This window comes from Moschus berezovskii, chromosome 1, assembly GCF_049115385.1.
Source record: "Moschus berezovskii isolate FMDL1 chromosome 1, NW_MosBer_1.0, whole genome shotgun sequence".
Lineage (NCBI taxonomy): Eukaryota > Metazoa > Chordata > Mammalia > Artiodactyla > Moschidae > Moschus > Moschus berezovskii.
In genome coordinates, this window is record NC_142460.1 from 114,952,669 (window position 1) to 114,977,250 (window position 24,582).

General features: G+C 37.6%; 1 protein-coding gene across 4 annotated transcripts in view; it reads right to left on the bottom strand.

Annotated features, from left to right (window-relative positions):
- The window catches only part of NAALADL2 (N-acetylated alpha-linked acidic dipeptidase like 2), a 1,658,577-nt gene that overhangs the window by 1,187,129 nt on the left and 446,866 nt on the right, over positions 1-24,582 (bottom strand). Inside the window, exon 1 of one of the 4 annotated variants that reach the window (XM_088839024.1) lies at positions 12,587-13,150. The exons of 2 other annotated variants lie outside the window; for them this stretch is intronic. In XM_088839024.1, coding sequence (XP_088695150.1) covers positions 12,587-12,629 — 43 coding nt within the window. In that variant the 5' untranslated portion in view covers positions 12,630-13,150. Of the gene's footprint in view, positions 1-12,586; positions 13,151-24,582 lie in introns of those variants that run through there. One more of the 4 variants, XM_088839026.1, reaches the window with a different exon arrangement.

Consider the following 24,582-nt stretch of genomic DNA (forward strand, 5'->3'; position numbering starts at 1 on the left):
GGGAGGGAGGTGGGAGGGGGTTTCAAGATGGGGAACACATGTACACCCAGGGCAGATTCATGTCAATATATGGCAAAACCAATACAATAATGTAAAGTAAAAAAAATAAATAAATAGAAAAAAAATGAAGATACCACTCTTCCACTATTAAAGCTGATTTGCAGTCAAGCCTGGGCGTTTCATTGCTTTTCAATAGCTGGATGGGTTTGTAGTGAAATGTGCTCTCTCTTCTAGTTCTGCCTAGCACAGCAGCATGCAATCTGAAGAAAACTAGCTGGAGGAGGCTTATTGGGTATGCTAAATGATGTTCTTCCAGAATAACAATCTCTAGCCAAATCTGTAGACAAGCCAATAAAATGCACACACTCACTCTCATGGAAACTCACTCATGTCTTTGTGAAAACTTGCTTAATAAGCAGCCTGCATTTTTTTCCCTGTTGCTTTCCCACATTCACCAATACTATCTCATGTCTAACTTTGCTGAAGCTGCTTCTGGCCAATCCTTTTATTTATCTTTCATGGATTCAACATCCCACACCCAGCTCCACCCTAACTCTTGGCTGGTAAAACCCATCCCTTACTGCAAAGATCCAGGCCACTGGCATGAGTTCCATCACCCTCTCTCCTGTGTAAGCCAGGGAAGCTGTCATTACCCTCACCCTTAATTCCTTATAGAAAGCTGCTCTCCTGTTCTTTAAAGCTGCTCTAATGATTCAAATCCCCCTCTTCATCGGACATACTTCTATTCTAACACCTTCATCCGCTCCATCACCGACAGTATTTCCTCATGTGCAAAAACTGAAAGCTACGTTTACCGCACAGAAGTGTTGCAATGTAGCAGCTGTCCTTGCTCACTCTTCTTCAGCTCCTGAACAATGGCCATTTCTGAGGGTATAACCATTGAACTTCTGCTGTTGCAAGCTCTTTACGGTTTATACTTTTGTCTCCTGCTTTCACCTCATTCCTGATCATTTTCAAATTGTGGCTTCCTCAAGTTTCACCTTAATCCCAGGCTCGAATCACCAAATCCTAGCCACTTGACTATTCCATACAGAAACCACACCTCCCCCACTGTGCATTTTCCCCCAAATTCTGTCATCTGTATTTTCTCTCTCTCCTATGACCCCATGTCAGTTTCTTTCATTTCTACTTGGATTTAGATTTCAGTGTTTGCTAGACTCTATGATCTGTCTTTTTACTTAAACTCTCATCTTTGTACAATATCACTTATCCAAAATGTCACCTGTGACTTAAGTTTTAATAATTTCCAACCTCTTACTCCAATCTTAGTTCTCTTCCTCAAGGCCTAGTCCCATTTTTACAGTTTAAGTCCTGGACATTTTCATCAAACTTATGGTATAAAATTATCTTTGGTTAAAGTAGTCTCATATTTCACCTCCACTAAACTGTTCCCCATCTCTACTCCCTAAATCAGTCAACAATACTACTCTCTCTGTCACCTAGGCCAGAAACCCAGTTTTTACAACCTTTTCCTTCTTCAGCATTTAGTACAAGCAAATACCAATTTAACCTCAAGTATCTTTCATATTTTTTTAATCAAATCCCATCATTATCACATGAACTCAGCTCTCCATCACTATGAGATGAAGGACAATGATGAAGATGAGTTAGAAATAAAGCAGAAGGTAAATACAGTCATATATTTATATTTGTTGAGTATATATTCCTCACTGAATGGTTATGAGGTATCAATAAATAATAAGTGTTGAGCACTTGAAACAGTCGCTGGCACATAGTATACATTTAAATGTTTTCATCCGTGAGCACCATCATCACCATAGTTTTTCATACTTGGACTCTCTGAGAACTCATCTCAGTAAACTCAACCAAGCTCACTTTAAGAATCAGAGGAAGAATCAGAGGAAATGAAAATGAACAATACTCTGCTCCCCATATCCTAGAATAAACTCTATGTCAACTAACATTCTGGAATAAAGGTCTCTTTCAATTTTAACATGTTTTTGTCTTTTTTCCTTTTTGGTTAAGTCTTGTTTTATCCTGCTTTGTATTTACCGTGCTAATGTTGCTACTTTATGCTTAACTAATTTTAGTGTTAGAACAAATACAAATTGATTAGACACAAATATTTTGTATTTACAGTTGCTTTTTCTGAGCACATGAAACTTATACTTCTTGAAAAATATAGTACATGTTAGCCACGGTTCTAAGCTAAAGATACAACCACCCATGGTCTTTTATTTCGAACAGGGTACATTTTATTGCAGGGAAGTGCGTCCCTCAGATGGTAAAGCGTATGCCTGCAATGCAGGAGACCTGGGTTCAATCCCTGGGTCAGGAAAATCCCCTGGAGAAGTAAATGGCAATCCACTCCAGGACTCTTGCCTGGAAAACTCCATGGATGGAGGAGCTTGGTGGGCTATAGTCCATGGGGTCGCAAAGAGTTGACACGACTGAGCAACTTCACTTTCTTTCTTTCTTTAGGCAATAAAGAAATACACCCTCCCCACTAAAAAAATGGCTCCTTGTAAGATATTTAAAATCAGGCATTAAGACAGAGACGGGCTACTTTAGTTTGTGAGACTACAGAAGTTATCACTGAGATGATATTTAACCTGATGATTGAATGACAAGAAGGAACAAACTGTAGAAAGTTCAGCAGACATTACCAATAGGCAGAAGTCTTATTAGGAATCAGCTTAGTATATTTGTTGGAGGGGAAGAGGAAGAGGGACGGCCAAGATTATTGTGAGATTCAAATAAGCTTAGTAAATTTCTACTTGAATTTAGTACCTAATGAATATTAGGATTTTTGTTTTATATGTAGTATGAAAATGAATTATTTACTAACTCATCAACTTGTGAAAATGAAAAATTCATGTGAAGATATCCTTTCCAGAACCTTTTATTAATCAACATTATTGTGAATTATATTGTCATGTAAAAGTATTTTAATAAATATAACTCAGGAATTTACCAATTCCTAAAAATATAAACAATATTATAAGGTCAAAATCTAGAAAAAAAGATGATGCCTAAAAGACATCTATAGAAGTCGAATGATAAACTGAAAAGAACAAATTTTTTTTAAAAGATTAAACATGAACATAAAACTATGATGAGAACTCAGATTCAACAATGAAAAGCATTACTATTTTATTAAATTTCTTCATTTATTCCTCAAATTACTATTTTACCTATAGGGAAAAGAAAAACTTAAAGCAACATTATTACCTCATTGTACCTGAAGTTTACATATTGAAGTTTTTAAAGTAGGTTTATAATGCACCATGAATATTATCAATATCAACATGTTGTTCTTTCCTCTTAATTTCTATCCCTGCCCTACCTGCCACCCATGGCTCCAATGCCAAATCTGTTACAGTGACTGTACTAAACCTTTCATTAAGCAACATGAACACATAACACCCAGATAAAATCCACTCCAGGAGAGACACTTCCATAAGACAATTCACTTATAAAATATATATAGCAGCTTAATTTTCAAAATGATCTAATTTTATATTCTGAAATTTTAGGTGTGTATATTTAAATCATTTCAAATTAGTTTTATAAAGTCTATCCTTCTTAAATGTTCTTTTACTTTTTATTCTTTATAAAAATGTTCTTTCTTTTTATTCTCAGATTCATTATATGTTTGAAATTTTTTCTGCATAATTTATTTTTCTCACAAACATCTGATAGGAGTCCAAAGAAAATCATCCATGTCAAGATTCTGAGAATAGTTAATACTATTTTCTTTATATTTTTTAAACTCTATCATGAGTTCAGTTCAGTTCAGTTGCTCAGTCGTGTCCCACTCTTTGTGACCCCATGAATCACAGCACGCCAGGCCTCCCTGTCCATCACCAACTCCCAGAGTCCACCCAAACCCATGTCCATTGAGTCGGTGATGTCATCCAACCATCTCATCCTTTGTCATCCCCTTCTCTTCCTGCCCTCAACCTTTCCCAGCATCATGGTCTTTTCCAATGAGTCAGCTTTTCACATCAGGTGGCCAAAGTATTGGAGTTTCAGCTTCAGCATCAGTACTTCCAATGAATACCCAGGACGGATCTCCTTTAGGATGGACTGGTTGGATTTCCTTGCAGTCCAAGGGACTCTCAAGAGTCTTCTCCAATACCACAGTTCAAAAGCATCAGTTCTTCAGTGACCAGTTTCTTCATAGTCCAACTCTCACATCCATACATGACCACTGGAAAAACCATAGCCTTGACTAGACAGACCTTTGTTGGCAAAGTAATGTCTCTGCTTTTTAATATGCTATCTAGGTTGGTCAAAACTTTCCTTCCAAGGAGTAAGTGTCTTTTAATTTCCTGGCTGCAATCAGCATCTGCAGTGATTTTGGAGCCCAGAAAAATAAAGTCTATGATCAGTATTGCCTAATAAAAACTCTTTCTTCTAGTTTAACCTGTCTTCTTTCACCTGTAGACATTATTTTGTTTTCTTTATCATCATGTCTAAACAAGAAATAGGCCTCTGTTGAATAATGCTACATTTTTATGTGATTTGAACACCATAACTCTTAAAATCAATTTCTTATTTTCTTTTGGCTGCTAGGAAGCTTGAAGGAAAATCTGTGACTTGTTCAGTAGCTGTTTAGAATGTTTTGGCCTATACTTTATACAAAAATTTTCACAAATTATTCTAACCCCATTTTGAATTATGTTTGCTTATTTGTATCCTATTTCATAGTATGGCCCTCCTGCCCTCTGGCATGTGGTTCCAAATCCAGTTCCAACATCAGATTATGTAGTACTGTAGTAGATATTTAGTGAAAAAGTCCACATTTTAGTGGACCTGTGCAGTTCAGACCCATGTTGTTTAACAGTCCACCATAGTAATTTTTGGAAAATCTTTTGTTTTTGATAAGAGTGGAAACCAAAGCAAGTAAATACATGGATAGATACAATTCTATGATTGCCTCTGTTCCTTTTGCCAGGAAACAGTTTCTTTCTTCTGCCACTTATTCTGGCCAGAATCAGTTCACATTAGATCTCTTCTATGAAACTGTCTATGAATTCCTAGATTCCTCTATAAATTCCCAGATATGTGTCTGTGGTTATAGCGATAGAATTGCCAAGACTGGAAGGAACTTCCTCCTTTTGTGGCAAAGTGTAATTCTTGATCCGAAACCTACCACCAAGAAATGTGGATGCGATGAAAATTTGTTCAAGCTTTATCAATAGTTTAAGAGAACATAGGCTCTGGAGAAGGGAATGGCAACCCACTCCAGCATTCCTGCCTGGAGAATCCCCATGGACAGAGAAGAGGAGCCTGGTGGGCTACAGTCCATTGGGTCGCAAAGAGTCAGACACGAATGAGCGAATAAGCACAAGAACACATAGGATTTGTCTGTGACTGTATTAAAGTCCATACACAAAGAGGAAAATAAAGCACAGTTACCCTTCAATCCTCTCTGCTTCTCATGCTCTGTTCAAAGGAACTCACTTTTGAGAAACCGAAAGAATCACTGAGATGAAATGATTTCAAAACTATAAACAATTATTGAAGTGAATCATTCACCAAGGTCTGAAGTCACATGGCAAAGTTCGTCACGTTGTTTAATAGGTGTTCATGTATATCTTTTGCATGTTTATATGAATTGTATTAAATTCAATAGTTGACTTTTCAAAACAATTCTCTTTCAAGCTCTTTTAGAAGACAAGGATTTTACACCAATCCTCTACCTCACACTCAATTTTTTAGTGCACAATATACAACATGCATTACATTGATTGATCAGAGATTTAAAGAGGACAGGTGAATTTCAGTATAAATTTTCAGCATAAATATAACAGCATTTATGAACGTGCCTTCCAAAGTGTTCAACAGTGGAGATGGTTAAACATATCTATCATTAGAACAACAAAATAGCCCTGTTAAATAAAAATATTTACCCATACTCTTCCTGAAGAGTTTAGAAGCTCAAAGGATCAGTGGAAGTTCAATGCCCTTTTATGTGTTTTGAACCTAATCACATTTTATTTGCAATCTTATCAGCATCTCATTTTTCCCTCACTGATGTATCAAGTGTAATACACTCCAATAATGTCAAGTACATGCTTGGTTAATAATCCTCCCCCCAAAAAAGCTGTGATACAAAGAAATTTGGCTTACTGTACTACTCAATTAGCTAAATTTGTCTAAACTCTTTCCAAAATCTAGAGAATAGGCATAGAATAGAATAATTACATGGTGCTTATACATGTATAATCATCAAATTATTACTGCATGCTTAGTTTCATTTCTTTAAGAAAAAGAAAGTAGATTCAAAGACAGCTCCAGCCTTTTAAATATATGGAACACATTTTAATTGCATTATTAATAATAATGTTTAAATAATCAAGTCATCCTGTAGGTATGTATCACCTTTTCTTCAAGAAGGTTTTATAGTAACTTTAATAGAAACTTAAAATGTTTCCCTTTAAAACAATTTCAGTGCCATAAAATATCATTTAAATCAATTGGATTAAACTTTGCATTTCAGATCATTTCAGTCTAAGGACAAACTAAATTTCAGAGTGTCTGAGCATTGGTTTTTTCCCAACAGCAGGTTTAACTAAGTTCTACATTATTAATTGTTTTTATTATATTCCATTCAAATATGTCACTTGCTCTTTTATTTCTAAGGAGGTAAAGATCCTATTTCCATTTAGAAAGACAAGAAAAAAGAGCTTCTCAGTGCAGTTATGTTAACTTCCTTGTTATTGTTTAGTCACTAAGTCATGTCCAACTCTTTAAGACCCCATGGACGTCATAGCCTGCCAGGCTCCACTTTCCATGGAATTTCCCAGGCAAGAATACTGGAGTGGGTTGCCATTTCCTTCTACAGGGGATCTTCCAGACCCAGATATCGAACCCACATCCCCTGCATTGGCAGGCAGATAGATTGTTTACCACTGAGCCACCAGGGAAGCCCTGTTAACTTCCTTAACTATTTCTTATGTCTGACTTCGGAGTTCATATTCTAATCTTATTTGCCTGTTCCAAGGGTTCTTTGCCTTGTACTTCTGAAAAATCCCGAGCCATGTATTTTTGCCTACATACTTTGGTCAGACTCACCTGGGATTTCATGCTTTGACATTTCTACAATTTTATTTCCTCCAGTTATACTTGATTTTGTCCTTAGATTATAAGACCTCTCCTGCAGAACTTCTGGAAGTTTCAACAAAATGTCCTGTTACCTCGATATGTAAATTTCAATTCCAAAGTGTCTCAAATCTACCAACCTCTCACTCAGAGCAACTGAAAACTTCCTCCAGGAGTGTAAATGGTTAAATAAGAGCTCTATGCACTTGTCATAACTAAAAATGCTATTAAAATTAGACTGGGTTGGAAGGAAGATTCACAAACTGGTGAATTCTCTTTGGGGTTTTAAAAAGATTTCAAAGCACTCACAGGCATGGTTTATGATGATGAATGTGAGATACTTCTCCCACCACAGAAAGTAAACAGACACACCAAACCAGTCTAACTGGTTGGGGTATACAGTACTGCTGTCCTTGGGTTGCAACTTAGAAACACAGAAGCACGGACACTAAGGCATCTTCCCACCTGGATTTTTTTCTTATACTAGCCAGACAGAAAAAGTATAATTTCTAAAGAAATGGCTGAATCACGGAGAAACATTTTTTGCATGTGCCTGTGGAATTTCAAGCCAATTCCTCCTTGTGATGAAAGTTAATATATGTCTCAAGAGCCTAAGTAACTTTTATGTTATCAAGAGAATACCCAAGGCTGGATGCCTGGATGGAGCAATCATTTAAAAGCCAGGCTGAATACTGGATGGTGATTTACAGGTCATACCACAGAGGCTAAAAGATTTTTAAGCCTAAATTTCCTTCTCTAAAAAGTAAAAACACCTAGAAAACAATGTGCCAAATCCCTCCATCAAATTATAGGATTTAGGCAGCTAGGGTGGAGACTTGGGTTCTGGCAACTGCTTGTGAAAAACTGAGAACAATTTTTGTAACTTCAAAGGATCTCTGTTCCTCTACAAAGTAAAAATTTTGGACTTAAGGTCCTCTATACTCCCTCTCTACCTTGAAAACGTTAATATTCTACAGATTTCTTTATCCTGGTTCTGACAGCCAGATTCTCCCTCAGAGGGTTGATGAAGAGCTGTCTCTGCTGACAGTTACCTATAACTGGCCTTGCATTTGAAAGGGTCTAGCGTAACTTCTGCACTTAGAAACATCTTTCCCATAGAGTTCTAGTCTTTTGTAGCCTTTAGAATAGGGGGTTCCTAAACCTAGAGAACAAAGAACTGAGGTAGGAAAAAGGACTTTAATTAGAAGGTGTTCAAAAACATCCAAGCAGCTGATAAGCAGGCAGTTTGAGAGAAGAGGATGTGTTAAGTAGCTCAGAGGAAACTCCACTCAAAGAGATCCCCTTTCACAAGGTTGTTCTGGCACCAAACTCTAGAGATTCCTGTCATTCAAATAATTCCAAGGATAAATCATATCCTTTACAAAGGGCTTCCCTAGTAGATCAGTGGTGAAGAATCTGCCTGACAATGCAGCAGACATGGGTTCCATCCCTGGGCTGGCAAGATCCCTGGAGAAAGAAATGGCAACCCACTCCAGTATTCTTGCTGAAAATCCAATGGATAGAGGAGCCTGGCAGGCTACATACAGTCCAAGGAGCTGCAAAAGAGTTGGACACGACTGAGTGACTAAACAACAACAATCCTTTACAAAAAGGCAGGTGGCCTTGGACATGTTTGACCAAGGAAGAGGAGAAGAAAAACAAGAGCTCATGGGGCTGAATTCCTGAGGTAGGAGGGAGTCAGCAGACAAGGAACACAGCTGAGCCTTGAGAGATTATTCCCCCCACCCAACTGTTTTTTAAACAATTCTGACTAGGGCCTGCCTTGCCTGTTAATGAGAAGCCTGGGAGAAGCAGAAAATACCTGTCCTTCCTGAGAGAGACTAGGTTAGGGTCCCTTACATGCTCAAGGATACCATTTGGAGAAATCTTGTCTGTGTGTGTTAGTAGCTTAGTTGTGTCTGACTCTTTGCGACCCTCATGGACTGTAGCCCTCCAGGATCTTTGGTCTATGGAATTCTTCAGCCAAGAATACTGGAGTGGGTAGCCATCCTCATCTCCCCAGGATCTTTCAGACCCAGGGATCAAACCTGGGTCTCCTACATTGCAGAGAAACCTTATCCTAAGTCAATTACCGGATACCTCCCTGCCAAGAAGGGAGTTGCCACCATCCTGTCATCTCAGCCACGGCCATTCACTACTTCACAGACTGACAATTTGCCATTCAGTGGGACATGTGCTTACAGATATTATGTAAGGGAATCCTCCTTCCTTTCCTTAGCAAATAACACTAAGGATGAGAAAAAGCACTCATCCTTATTCCTGATGCCATGTTATTAGTACATTTTATTTATATTTTCAAAAATTAGAGAACATTTTTTAGTATTCTCTTCTACCCAAGATAATTCTATTTTATGAATCCAGAGAATATTATGGACCTTCATGTATGAAGGTTTTACATAATTGTCTGTTAACTGTATCACTGAAGCTAAAAGGGAGAGATTGCTTCTCAGGTTAGAAAAGATAATTGAAATCTGTTCACATTAAGCCGAAGATAACTTTGGAAAGATTTCACTCTCATTCAGGAAAAGATAGGTTCCCAACATCATTGGAAACATTAAATGTTGATAACTTATGGGCTCTTAATCAGGGCATAATCTACCAGCAACTTGGGTATAATAAGGATCAGAGGCCTACATGATATAGTGCTAAAATGAATAATCCTTGACAATGTCTATGGCTAGCCCTTCAAGTTGTGACTAGAGATGGCCCCGTGAGTCTAGATAATCTAGATACATACAAGGGCCTTAGAAAACCATTATTCAAAACACACGATGGAGTTCTAATGATAATCTATCATTTATTAAGTACTTATTATCTTCATAGCCAAAACACTTAAATCATCTATAGGCTAAATGTACAAAACATTTGAATATAGTCATTTCTGTTAGAGAATATTTATTTGTGAGCAGAGCTGATTATAAGCAGTATTATTTTAGAGAACTTCAGAATCTTTATAAGTGCTATTAAGTCAAAAGGAAAATTAAACAACATTTCAAAATTTTTCATTTACTTTGGTAATTTTAAAACTCAAGCTCAGATATAAGACTGATTATGGGACAGGAGGAGAAGGGGACAACAGAGGATGAGATGGCTGGATGGCATCACCGACTCGATGCACATGAGTTTGGGTGAACTCCAGGAGCTGGTGATGGACAGGGAGGCCTGGCGTGCTGTGATTCATGGGGTCGCAAAGAGTCGGACACGACTGAGCAACTGAACTGAACTGCATTGATTGCACAGAAAATAGAATACTGTTAGAGCAATCCATAAATGAAGACTCCTGGATATATCTTGGTTTGTTTTATAAGATATTAGACAACCTTAGCAAAATCTCTTACCTTCACACATACAAATAAAGGTAAAAATTATTCCTTTTTTTTCCTTTATAATTAAAACAAGATCCAGAAGTAATTTCAAACTAACTGAAGTACCTTGTTTCTCATTAATTCTCACTGATTAACAGGTTCACTGAAAAATCTTAAGGCAAATATGTTTGGAATGGAAGCATTTCAACACTCCAAGAAGAGAAATCTGAACTATTTGTAGACCTACCAAGGATGCATTTCAACTCAGATAAGATCAGAAGATAATACATTCCTTATTGAAAAGTTTAGGCAGAGTGCACAAAGGAAAATACCCCAGGATAGAACTGATCTCACAAGTATTCCCCAGCTACAGAAGCTTTATGGATCAAGGCACACTGTTTTCTAACTCTAACCATGACATTCAAATTATTTACCATAGCTCTTATTTTAAATTTTATGCATGTTTTTCTGATTTGTGCTAATAATTGATTTTGAAAATAATTGGAAAAATCAATATATAGAAGAAAGAGAAATTCACCCTTCCCAAATAGAACGTATTACCAGACTCGTAACAGATATAAAAGGGTCAGGAAAAAAGAGGCCAAAAAAAAAAAAACACACAAAACAACAGACAATCTATGCACATTCTGGGACTCTAAAATAATAATCAAATATTATCCCTGATCCTGACACAAAGAGGGATGATGAGGGGACAGGAGAACTGCCAGGGTACTTCTCAGTTTATTTCAATCCTGAACACAGACACAGATGATGTACAAGACAGGCTATGATGGACTATTCTGGGGGTTGCCAAACAGTCATACACATTTGATACAAAATTATTATCATATGAACAACTCTAACAACCTAGATGCTTCCTATATACTTTCCCATGGAAAAACATTACAGAAACAGTTAAGGCATATGTTATAATCACATATATTTTATCCATAAAACACAAATTTTTCATAGAGTTATACTGAATGATTCTTTTACCTTGCTGCTTTTCTTCAATAGAAAGCACTAAATAACTTTTTAAATTACTCTTTACATTAAAGGTACTTTTTAATAGCATTTTACACAGTGTTTCCTTTTTTTTAAGAAATACACAGAAATAGAAATAAAATTCTGGGATTTTTAAGCAAAGTAAGTAGAGAAAGGATTAATGAAAATACAGAAGAAAACAGGTATTCTGGAAGATTATTTAACTCTATAAAAATGGGTGATACATGTTTATGACCAAGCATGTCTATGATGGTCTTGTTATCCTCAGATGTGTTACATTTCACAGATGTAGTCATGTTTTTGGTTACATACACTTAAAGGAAAACAGTGGTTTGAGTATTCTCTTGTTGGTAAACTTCACAAGAACATATTTAAGGAAATAAAAACGTCATTATCAAGGAGACTTCTTTAAAAAGACCTTGATCAAAATGTCACTAGTAAAGGTGGTAAATAATTAACAAGAGAGTAGACTACTAGAAATCATGGCAACAAATATGCCTTCTGCCCATTTTTTTTTTTTTAAAGAAACTTTCTCACTCAAAAAAGTAGAAAGTGTGAGGCAACTTGTATTTGTTTCTATCAACAAGCCTAGGCACAGTAGCCTGGTCAAGCCAATGTCAATAAAGCCAGTCCCTTTAAAGGACAAAGGTATCTGATAAAGTAAGCCCTACAAAACCAACCACTCTCCCCAACCAGACATTGCCCTCTGAGACTTGTTTTCTACCTTAAAAAAGTGGTAATATTAATTACAAGGACACTTGGCTGGTAAATCCCAGAGATGGTAAAATTTGATTACAAGTAAAAAAATCTCACAGACAAGGACAAAAATCAATATTCTGTCAATATTGGGAAAAGTTTCACATGAAAATGGACTGGAAGTAGGTTGGACCATTTCTCTAGCATTATAGCTCAAGTAAGATGAGGTTTTCCCTACTCCACCAATTTGTGTTTCTGTGTAGGTTGAGTAGTTGAGAAAAAAGGACGAGACAGCTGCTTCTTCGGAAACAATCCCCGCTTCTTTCCCTACCCTCAAAGCACACCTTGAAACGCAGCAGGGGTGCACACACGCACACCACACACACACACACACACACACACACAGTCTGTAATCGACACCACTTACACATCTGATCGCAACCATTTCAGAGGCTGTTGGCACTTACCTTGCAAAGCAGTGTTAGGTAAACTTGCTTCATTCTCTCCCATTTTACTACTTCTGTTTAAAGGGAGCCAAGCAGTTTCAGCTGTGTCAGTTACCCTGCAAGCCTGGTGACCTTCTGACTTTCCCCTGTAGTAATGTAACAGTATACTACCTGCTTTCTTCTGTGAATAATTACCATTCTGCTTCCTGAGTTACCTGGGCTTGCAAGACCTGTTTTACTGTGAAGTGAGATCATATCCTTTGATCCAATGGACTGCTATTAGTGTGCACTTCACAAAACGTGGCTTTGTTTCAATTTTGGTGTTAACTTGTAATTCCCTACTTTCGCTTTAGTCCAGAAACTTATCAATGCTTCCTGCCAAAAGAGTGTCTGTACTACCACCACGGCATGGAGCAGAGCCAGAGTTTTGTTTGTTTTTTAGTGTTCCCAATCTGCTTACCTTATAGAAATAAAGTAAAATTTAAAGTGAATTTTGCAATGTCCATTAAAAAAAATATGGGAAAATAGGGAACACCATGGGAATTAGTTACGTGTAGGCTTTGGAATAGCTCTAGTTCCAGCTGTGCAACTATAAACGAGGAATATAGATTCCTTGAGACTCAGTTTCCTCAACTGTAAAATGGGGAAAAATGCAAAATATCAGTTTCAGGAGATAATTATATAATTGAAAGCAGTAAAGTATGACTGTGCTAAACTTTGCGAATGGTGGATAATAAACACAACAAGCAACATTTTTCCTCCTCCTTCCTCTCCTCTTCCTTTTCCTCCTACACCCTCTTCCTTCCCTCCCTTCACCCTCCTCTTGTCCCTCTCCTTCTGAATGGAAAGAATGCAGAACCACAGCTCTGATGTCACTGTGTTCTGACATCAGCTGTTACTCATTAACTGAGAAACCTTAAAGAAATGAGTCCACCCAATCTTACAGTGCCTCAAGGTCCTCACTGGTAAAAGGATACTGATATTTACATGGCCTTTTCAACAGAAACATAGTATTAGGTGCAACTGTTCTGCCTCAAACAAAACACCCATCCCTAGCAAAGATGAGCAATACACTGGAGATTTATCTTTATTCATTTACAAGAGAGGAAGTAAATGACAAAAATAAGTCAATTTATTTAATCTCTGTCTCCCATAAGACATCTAGAGTGAAAAACAATCTGTATTTCCTTCCTCTAGAATTCCTTGACTTTTCATCTTGGTCAGATTAGTTTAAAAAAAAAAATCTCAGGCTCAAACATCTCCTAGTTTTTTTTTTTTTAATTTTCAATGTAAAAATAATCTATCCATCATGTTTGCCAGCTTAGTAATGAAAAATGATTTTATAAATTATGTAAACAACAGAAATGGTAAACAAATAGAATAGTTATTCTCAAAAGTTCCAAAATAAAAACAAACATCACACACACCCAAATCCTCATCACAGTTAGTTCTTTCCTTCATTAATCTCTCCAGGTCTCAGTTTTTCCATCGGTAAAATGAGCTGACCATTTACTCTCTAACGCTCATTTTATCAACATGTCATAAACCTCTGATTTAAGATACAGGTTGTGGTTTGTTCTAAAATAAAGCAATCCTTTGCCTCATACAATTACACAGTGTAACACATATGCCAAGCTCATACTTCACCAAAAGTGACCTGAAATTGAATGTTTGACAATAAAACACTATAATCATCACATTCTGACTTCCCCATAAGAGAAGAAACACATATATCAAATCTCACTCATTATGACAAAAATGGAAATGTATTAACATACCTGCCCCAGGCACCTAAATTTAGTCAACAACAGGTATAAAGTACCGATTATCTACCAGCTGAATTATGGCATGCAGGAAGTTGTTATGAAAGTAGAACAGAGAAGTCTTATTTTTGAGCAGAGGTAAAACATAAAAATAAACAGAAACCTCCAAAACTTTTATAGCTATACAGAAAGTAACAAAAATATACATCCAGTTACACTGAAACAGTTTCAATACTAATAAAGGGCCCTGAGTACACCCACTATCTCTCTCTCTGCTCCTGGGCCTCCTCTGCCTAGAAAAAGTCTGCCTTCATCTCCTCTTCTTTGCCTAACTAATCCACAAGCAGGAATTCTTCTTCAACCCAATTCTGGTTGAGGTATCTTCTGTGTGCTTCCAGATCCCCCTTAACAGCTCAAAACTTTTCATTCCACCATGGCTCTTATCCCATTGTATTGTATGTACAGCTTAATTATTTCTGTCCTTAAAAGGTGTTATGTCAGAGAGCCTTTATGTGTTCATCACTACATTCCTAGCACCTATCACAGTTCCTAACACATACTATGCCTTCAACAAGTATTGTAAAGATGAACAAATTACTATCATCAAAAAGGGTGAAATGTCAATGTATGGCAAAACCAATACACTAATGTAAAGTAAATAGCCTCCAATTAAAATAAATAAATTTTAAAAATTAAAAAAGATGAAATAAAGGACCTCAAAGAAAAGGATATAGATTAGCAAAGAAAATTATGAAAAATATTTAAGAGGGAAAATGACAAATTAAATTTCAAAAATGAAAAGAGATGAGATGAGAGAGTAGGTAGGTTTGTCTGCAAGAGCAAATAATTAAGAACTAGAAGGATAAAAGAGATGAGGACACTTAGGAAAATTTCTGAAAAGAAAAAGAGAATCAAAGATAAAAGAAGTAAATGAAGGAGAAAAAAAAGTGCATGCATTAGTTTAAAACACTCGTATGCGTCAAAAACAAAAGGCATGACTGATGTTAAAACAGCTGCACTGGATGGTGAGAAAGAAACTAATATAATTATTAAAATTATCAAAATTTTCAGAATCTTTGAGATAAAGTTACTGGAATGAATGTGTCCTCTATATCAGGGGTCCCCAGTCCCTGTTAATTACTGGGCCATACACAGGAGGTGGGTGGTGATGACAAACAAAACTTCATCTGTATTTACAACTGCTCCCATTGCTCACATTCCCCCTCCCCATTCATGGAAGAATCGTCTTACAAAAAATCAGTCCCTGGTGCCAAAAATGTTGGGGACCACTGCTCTTTATGTATAGAAACTTTGCTATAAAAACTACTGTGTATATTTTTAAAAACAACTTCAGTTCAGTTCAGTTCAGTCGCTCAGTCGTGTCCGACTCTTTGTGACCCCATGAATCACAGCACACCAGGCCTCCCTGTCCATCACCAACTCCCGGAGTTCACTCAATCTCGCCTCCATCGAGTTGGTGATGCCATCCAGCCACATCATTCTCTGTCGTCCCCTTCTCCTCCTGGCCCCAATCTTAGGTGACATAATAAAAAACTAACACTTCCAACAACGTCACTTATCGTATGTCTAGCATTGTATTCTAAAACACTCCAAGAGAGAGTGAGCAAAAGAAAATGTTATGCTATTCTCTGTCACTCGTTTTGAAGATCATACCTGGAACTACAGATTTGGAAGAAACCAATGTTAGAGTTTAAATTTTTTGTGTGTAGTTACTGAAGTGATTATTTAGTCCTGATTTTCCAGGGAAGATATATATGAAGATTTGAAAGAAAAATTATGAAGAAGTTATTCAAAGTTGTAAATGTTGGCTTTGTATGCTATGGAACATGGAACTGTGTATGTAAAGTGTTGCAATACATGGAATAATTACATAGAGATGTTACTTATTTTCTCAGTAAATTGTAGAACATAAGTAGAACAACTTGGTCAAAAGCCTAGGTGTCCATGGAGAGAGAAGGCTAGAGAGAAAAGGATTCAGTTCAGTTCAGTTCAGTTCAGTCGCTCAGTCGTGTCTGACTCTCCGCGACCCCATGAATCACAGCACGCCAGGCCTCCTTTAGAACCTCTCAAATTTGCAATCCTGCAAACTATCATAGGAAGGAAAGTCCAGGCTCAGCAACCAGGGTGGATTTTGAGATTATAGTTCCAAGAACTAGGTAGATGTGCTTGCAAGGTATAAGATATGTTCCCCTCAAATATGCTCTCTAAAATATGGATTATTTTGAACAAAAGACATCTGAGAATGAGCAGACTCAAGAATAGCTCTTTACTTCCCCCTTACTCTCTAAAAATAAGAGTACATATTCCCCCTTTTGTAAGGGAAACTTACATTTATACAGGAAATTTTTGTTTGTAAAAATGTCTTCCTACCAGGAAGAAAACCAGTGGAGACAACTCTTATCACCAGAGAAACTCATCTGCATAAAATACAGACCTTATTTATCACATATTGTTGGTTGGTTGCAGCCAAGAATTCCTGGGGGTGATTCTGACCCTCATATTTTTGAGTTCTAGGAGCAAGATAGCTAGGTAAGCAGAGGGAGGGGTGGAGAAGAGTACATTCAACAGGAGAAAAATGGGTAATGATAAACAAGAGTTTCTAATGTTTGGGTGTGCTGGTCTAACATATTTTACCCCATCTTTTCTGGATTTGGATATTACAATCCACCCAGTTGCCCTAGATGAAACTTTAGGATTTATCCTTACTACTTACCTCTCCCATTCCCCAAATAGTCACTAAGTTCTATCAATAACATTGAAATCCATCTCCTTAACTTTCTATTTCCTTTAAGTGAGGCCATTGTCATGTCTTTCCAAGATAGTTCAGTTCAGTTCATTTCAGTTCAGTCGCTCAGTTGTGTCCAACTCTCCGCAACCCCATGAATCACAGCACACCAGGCCTCCCTGTCCATCACCAACTCCTGGAGTTCACTCAAACTCATGTTCACAGAGTCGGTGATGCCATCCAGCCATCTCATTCTCTGTCGTCCCCTTCTCCTCCCGCCCCCAACCTTTCCCAGCATCAGAGTCTTTTCCAGTGAGTCAGCTCGTCGCATGAGGTGGCCAAAGTACTGCAGTTTCAGCTTTAGCATCAGTCCTTCCAATGAACACCCAGGATTGATCTCCTTTAGAATGGACTGGTTGGATCTCCTTGCAGTCCAAGGGACTCACAAGAGTCTTCTCCAACACCATAGTTCAAAAGCATCGATTCTTCGGCGATCAGCTTTCTTCACAGTCCAACTCTCACATCCATACATGACCACGGGAAAAACTATAGCCTTGACTACACGGACCTTTGTTTGCAAAGTAATATCTCTGCTTTTTAATATACTATCTAGGTTGGTCATAACTTTCCTTCCAAGGAGCAAGCGTCTTTTAATTTCATGGCTGCAATCAACATCTGCAGTGATTTTGGAGCCCCCAAAAATAAAGTCTGACACTGTTTCCACTGTTTTTCCATCTATTTCCCATGAAGTGATGGGACCAGATGCCATGATCTTCGTTTTCTGAATGTTGAGCTTCAAGCCAACCTTTTCACTCTCCTCTTTCACTTTCATCAAGAGGCTTTTGAGTTCCTCTTCACTTTCTGCCATAAGGGTGGTGTCATCTGCATATCTGAGGTTATTGATATTTCTCCCAGCAATCTTGATTCCAGCTTGTGCTTCTTCCAGCCCAGCGTTCCTCATGATGTACTCTGCATATAAGTTAAATAAGCAAGGTGACAATATACAGCATTGACGTACTCCTTTTCCTATTTGGAACCAGTCTGTTGTTCCATGTACAGTTCTGACTGTTGCTTCCTGACCTGCATACAGGTTTCTCAAGAGGCAGGTCAGGTGGTCTGGGATTCCCATCTCTTTCAGAATTTTCCACAGTTTATTGTCATCCACACAGTCAAAGGCTTTGGCATAGTCAATGAAGCAGAAATAGATGTTTATCTGGAACTCTCTTGCTTTCTCCATGATCCAGCGGATGTTGGCAATTTGATCTCTGGTGCCTCTGCCTTTTCTAAAACCTGCTTGAACATCTGGGAATTCACGGTTCAGATATTGCTGAAGCCTGGCTTTGAGATTTTTAACCCCCTACAAATGAATTCTTCCTTTCCTCTAATCCATCCTTTCTATATCTGCTATGATCTTCCTAAAACATAGCCATCCTATTTCCATGTTCACATATGTTCACTGCCCCTTGTCATGTGTGCGTACTTAGTTGCTTAGTCCTGTCCAACTCTATGACCCTTTGAACTGTAGCCCACCAGGCTCCTCTGTCCGTGAGCTTCTTTTTCAGGCAAGATTACTGGAGTTAGTTGCCATCTTCTTCTTCAGAGGAGCTTCCTGACCCAGGAATTGAACCTGTGTCTCCTGTATCTCCTATATTGCAGGCAAATTCTTTACCTTCTAAGCCATTGGAGGAGCCCAATCAATAATGGCACTCCTTTATCACCATAATTTTTCATCCTCATATTCCTAACCCTCCATTAACATGCAATTCATTCAAATACTTGAAACTGTAATCCTACATATGTGCCTCTCTATATATGTGACATAAAATAATGTTGGTCAAGAAAATTAAGGCCTAATTGTATTAGGATTGACTGGAAGACAAAATTATTTTTTAATACTACTATAACTAAATGTTTATTTCTCTATCACTTTATTTAATACAATTGCATACAGACTCTTAAGAGAATTAATACTGATTGAAAACAAAGAAAGTAACTATCTCCTTCAGTAGTAAGAAGCATCTATTAACAAGGAAACAAGATAAGCTGTAATTAATAGCAAGGAGAATATTATCATTTTAATGATCTTTCCACTACAGTGTTATTAAAGAAAGAAGCCAAGGAACTATATAAATTATATGCTAATACACACATATACACACACACCCAGGTTGCTTAACAGCTACTTATGGTTTATAAGTTGCTTCACATAATTAAGACATACAATGACTCATATAAAAATAGACATATGAAGATGCCAAGCTGAAAGTCAGGTAGAAGTGATATTACAAAGCAGTCTAATCTGCTGCTGAGAACAACACTATTTCAGACTGTGGAAGATCTAGTAACAAAATACTAAATATAAGCTTGTAATCACAGTGTACCGTGATTTATGTACTTTTTATGAGAATCCCATGAAATCCTGGCTTAAATGCGAGAAAGTTTTTAAATGATATACCCTTGTTAGCACACTATCCCTCATCCACAGGATTCTACATATAGTAGGAATATTAGCTGTGACAGCCATCTAAGTATCATCTGAAGGGCATACACACACACACATTTAACTAATCTACATATTATAACCTATTATTCCATAATCTTTGGCAAAACTCTCCCAAGAGGAACCTAGAGAAAAGTATTAAAGCAACAGAATATGCCTGCTAACTGTCTGATACTGCATAGAACAGTGAATTAATCAATTTGAGAATTTTAGGGCACGTTAAAAATCTACAATAAAGCTAGAAAAAACATCTATAGCTAAAACCCTTGGTGTAAATAGAAACACCATGGTGACAGAATGATTTATCTGTCATCTTTTTAAAATGTAATGAAAATGCTTAAATAGCTTCAGTTTGGACATAATATTATTTCCTCAAAATGCACAGCAATGACCAGTCCTGAAAATAGAAGCTTCATCTCCATGACAAAGAGCAACCTAAAACAGCTCCAATAATACTAAAAAGTACAGAAAGAGATGGGAATCCCAGACCACCTGACCTGCCTCTTGAGAAACCTGTATGCAGGTCAGGAAGCAACAGTTAGAACTGGACATGGAACAACAGACTGGTTCCAAATAGGAAAAGGTGTACGTAAAGGTTGTATATTGTCACCTTGCTTATTTAACTTATATGCAGAGTACATCATGAGGAACGCTGGGCTGGAAGAAGCACAAGCTGGAATCAAGATTGCTGGGAGAAATATCAATAACCTCAGCTATGCAGATGACACCACCCTTATGGCAGAAAGTGAAGAGGAACTCAAAAGCCTCTTGATGAAAGTGAAAGAGGAGAGTGAAATGGTTGGCTTGAAGCTCAACATTCAGAAAACAAAGATCATGGCATCTGGTCCCATCACTTCATGGGAAATAGATGGAAAAACAGTGGAAACAGTGTCAGATTTATTTTTGGGGGCTCCAAAATCACTGCAGATGCTGATTGCAGCCATGAAATTAAAAGACGCTTGCTCCTTGGAAGGAAAATTATGACCAACCTTGATAGTATATTAAAAAGCAGAGACATTACTTTGCCAACCAAGGTCTGTCTAGTCAAGGCAATGGTTTTTCCCGTGGTCATGTATGGATGTGAGAGTTGGACTGTGAAGAAAGCTGATCGCCAAAGAATCGATGCTTTTGAACTGTGGTGTTGGAGAAGACTCTTGAGAGTCCCTTATACTGCAAGGAGATCCAACCAGTCTATTCTAAAGGAGATCAATCCTGGATGTTCATTGGAGGGACTGATGCTAAAGCTGAAACTGCAATACTTTGGCCACCTCATGCGACGAGCTGACTCACTGGAAAAGACTCTGATGCTGGGAAAGGTTGGGGGCGGGAGGAGAAGGGGACGACGGAGAATGAGATGGCTGGATGGCATCACCGACTCTGTGGACATGGGTTTGAGTGAACTCCGGGAGTTGGTGATGGACAGGGAGGCTTGGCTTGCTGTGATTCATGGGATCGCGGAGAGTCGGACATGACTGAGCGACTGAACTGAACTGAACTGACTGACAGCCCATTTATGCTGAGATAAAAATAACTTCCAGTCTTCAGCCTCTTCACTCTAACCTCAAAAAAAGATGGAAAAAAAAAAGAGCAATTAATGCCAACTGTGCTATGTGTGTGTTAGTTGCTCAGTCGTGTCTGAGTCTTTGTGGCTCCATGGACTGTAGCCCACCAGGCTCCTCTGTCCAAGGGTTTCCCAGGCAAGAATACTGGAGTGGATTGCTAGTCCCTTCTCCAGAGGTCTTCCTGACACGGGGACTGAACCGGGATTCGCTGTGTTGCAGGCAGATTCTTTACTATCTGAGCTACCAGGGAAACCCCAACTGTGCTATAGGAACTTGGAAAATACTAGCTAAATGGAAAAAAAAAAAAATTAACAGTTGTTCAGGGGAAAACAACTTTCTCTTCTAGGGTGATGCTGAGGTAAAATGTGAGGTTTCTTAGTCTTTAAAACATTCCATTCCTCTCACTTAATATCTTAAAGTATTAATAGTAGATGAGCATGTCCAAAATAAACACAGTAACTATAAAAATCACTTATCAAAATTAACACTAAGTGCCTTGGTTTCAAATTATGAAATATCAACAAAAGCAGTAATTGATATTAATTAGTTGTAGTTAATATCAACAAGAAAAAATTAATTATGAGGGATCAAAGAAAAGTTTATCTCTTCTTTTTTTTATCTCTTCTTTCTTTTCTAATTCTATTTATATATTTACTGAATAAAGTCAAAGTGGCATAACAAGTTTCCTAGAAAAACAATTCTAGGAGAACTACTTTTGTTCAACATCACAATGGGCCACTCACTACTTTCTACAGGGAATGTTTTCTTTCTGAAAGCTCCTCTTCTACTTTCCTGCTGACTGACTGATGGCTAACATTGTTAGAGAAAAGGAGGAGATGAAGGATTAAAGTCTCCAACCTCCATCTACCCCCCAGTAGCTAGTACTTAAAATAGACTTTCCCTGAAGTGAAGGACTGCTGTCTTTCCTATGGTGACCAGATTTACAAAATGAGAAAAAAAAAAATCGAAAAAATAAAACAGAGAGAGAAAAAATGAGGAGAGATAAACATATATTCTCTGGACAGACGGATTTTTTTTTTTCCAGAATAATAGATTAAATAGGAAAAAGCTCATATTAAAAAAAAAAAAATCCTAGGATGATGCTGAAAATGTGGTGTTTGATCACCTTGGAAACAAGGAATTAACAACATTTGAGCAATTTTAAGAATGAGTAAACATAAAAATAGAGATAGACATACAATTGCAAAAGGTAGCTTTAAATAATTATCTCATCATGTTCCTCCCACCTCTTCTAAAAACTTTCAGTTTGTTTCAGTTCAGTCGCTCAGTCCTGTCTGACTCTTTGCAACCCCATTAATCTCAGCACACCAGGCCTCCCTGTCCATCACCAACTCCCGGAGTTCACTCAGACTCACGTCCATCGAGTCGGTGATGCCATCCAGCCATCTCATTCTCTGTCATCCCCTTCTCCTCCTGCCCCCAATCCCTCCCAGCATCAGAGTCTTTTCCACTGAGTCACCCATTCACATGAGGTGGCCAAAGTACTGGAGTTTCAGCTTTAGCATCAGTCCTTCCAATGAACACCAGGACTGATCTCCTTTAGAATGGATTGGTTGGATCTCCTTGCAGTCCAAAGGACTCTCAAGAGTCTTCTCCAACACCACAGTTCAAAAACATCAATTCTTCAGTGCTCAGCTTTCTTCACAGTCCAACTCTCACATCCATACATGACCACTGGAAAAACCATAGCTTTGACTAGATGGACCTTTGTTGGCAAAGTAATGTCTCTGCTTTTTAATATACTATCAAGGTTGGTCATAACTTTCCTTCCAAGGAGTAAGTGTCTTTTAATTTCATGGCTGCCATCAGCATCTGCAGTGATTTTGGAGCCCAAAAAATAAAGTCTGACACTGTTTCCACTGTTTCCCCGTCTATTTCCCATGAAGTGATGGGACCAGATGCCATGATCTTAGTTTTCTGAATGTTGAACTTGAAGCCAACCTTTTCACTCTCCTCTTTCACTTTCATCAAGAGGCTTTTTAGTTTCTCTTCACTTTCTGCCATAAGGGTGGTGTCATCTGCATATCTGAGGTTATTGATCTATTGAGGTTATTGAGTTTCTTAGGCCTCCTTTATTGTATCAACTAATTTTCATTTTCTTAGTGTTTCTAAAAATATGCAGAGTAAATATGGCCTTGTCTTCCAACTCTCTAGGCACACATCTAGCACACTTCTTAGTTGATTTTTTAAACCTACCTCCGGCTTCCCAGGTGTCCCTAGTGGTAAAGAACCCACCTGCCAACACAGGAGACATAAGACACAGGTTCTATACTGAGGTTGGGAAGATCCCCTGGAGGAGGAAAAGGGCAACCCACTCCAGTATTCTTGCCTGGGAAATCCCATGGACAGAGGAGCCTGGCAGGCAACAGTCCACTGGGTTGCAAAGAGTTGGACATGACTGAAGCAACTTAGCACACACTCAGACCTGCCAGATTTATAAGAATTTAATAAATTCTTGATGGTTGTTTAATTGAAAACATAACACAATTATATTTTGTCTTTCTCCAAAAACTTTAAAATAGAATTAATAAAAAAATAAAATAAAATAGAATTAATAAAGAGCATAAAGGAGATAATTAATTCACAGTGTTTCTAGTGTTACTGCTTCTGTCTGAAGAGGCCAGAATATGCCACGTTCAAATATGCCACTTTAGCATAAGGATTGCTTTCAGTTGAAGGCATTCAAATCTCTGCCTTCTCCTTTTCTATTTAAAAACAGGACTTAAGAGTCTCTTCATGGTGTCTCCTTCACCCTTACCAGGAAGAGAAAAAAGAACTACTCTGGAGACAACTCTGGGCACCAGAGCAGACTTTATATTGTTTTTCTCTATTTTTGACAGTTTTCTATTCTTTTTAATTCTATTCATATCTATATTATTATTCCTTTTGTTAATTTGGATTTTAAAAGTCTACAGCACTGATTTTTTTTTTTTACAAATTGATTACACCTCAGAACTTTATTTGGTGAACAGAGGATAGTACACCCCCAAGGCATGAGTGTGGGCCAACCACAAAGGAGAATCCTACAACACTCAGCTGCCTTTTTTTTTTTTTTAAATAAAGCACTAAAGCCATAAATTTCCTTATAACTGCTGATTTATCTGTATCCTAGAAGTTTATGTGTTCAATATAATTTAGTTTAACATATGTTCTAATTTCCCTAGGAATTTATTATTTGACTCAGGCTTATTTAGAAGTATATTAACTTGAAGATTTTCCTAGTATCTTTCTGTTATTCATTTCTACTTAACATCACTGATAAAGAATATACTTTGTAATTTCAATTTTTAAAATTGGTTGAGATGTGCTCTGTGGTCCTGCACAAGGTCTATCTTGGTGAATGTTCTGGGCGCATTGAAAAGAATATGTAATTTTATTCTTGATTGCAATGTTCTAAATATTTTATCTATTTTTAGTATCAACTG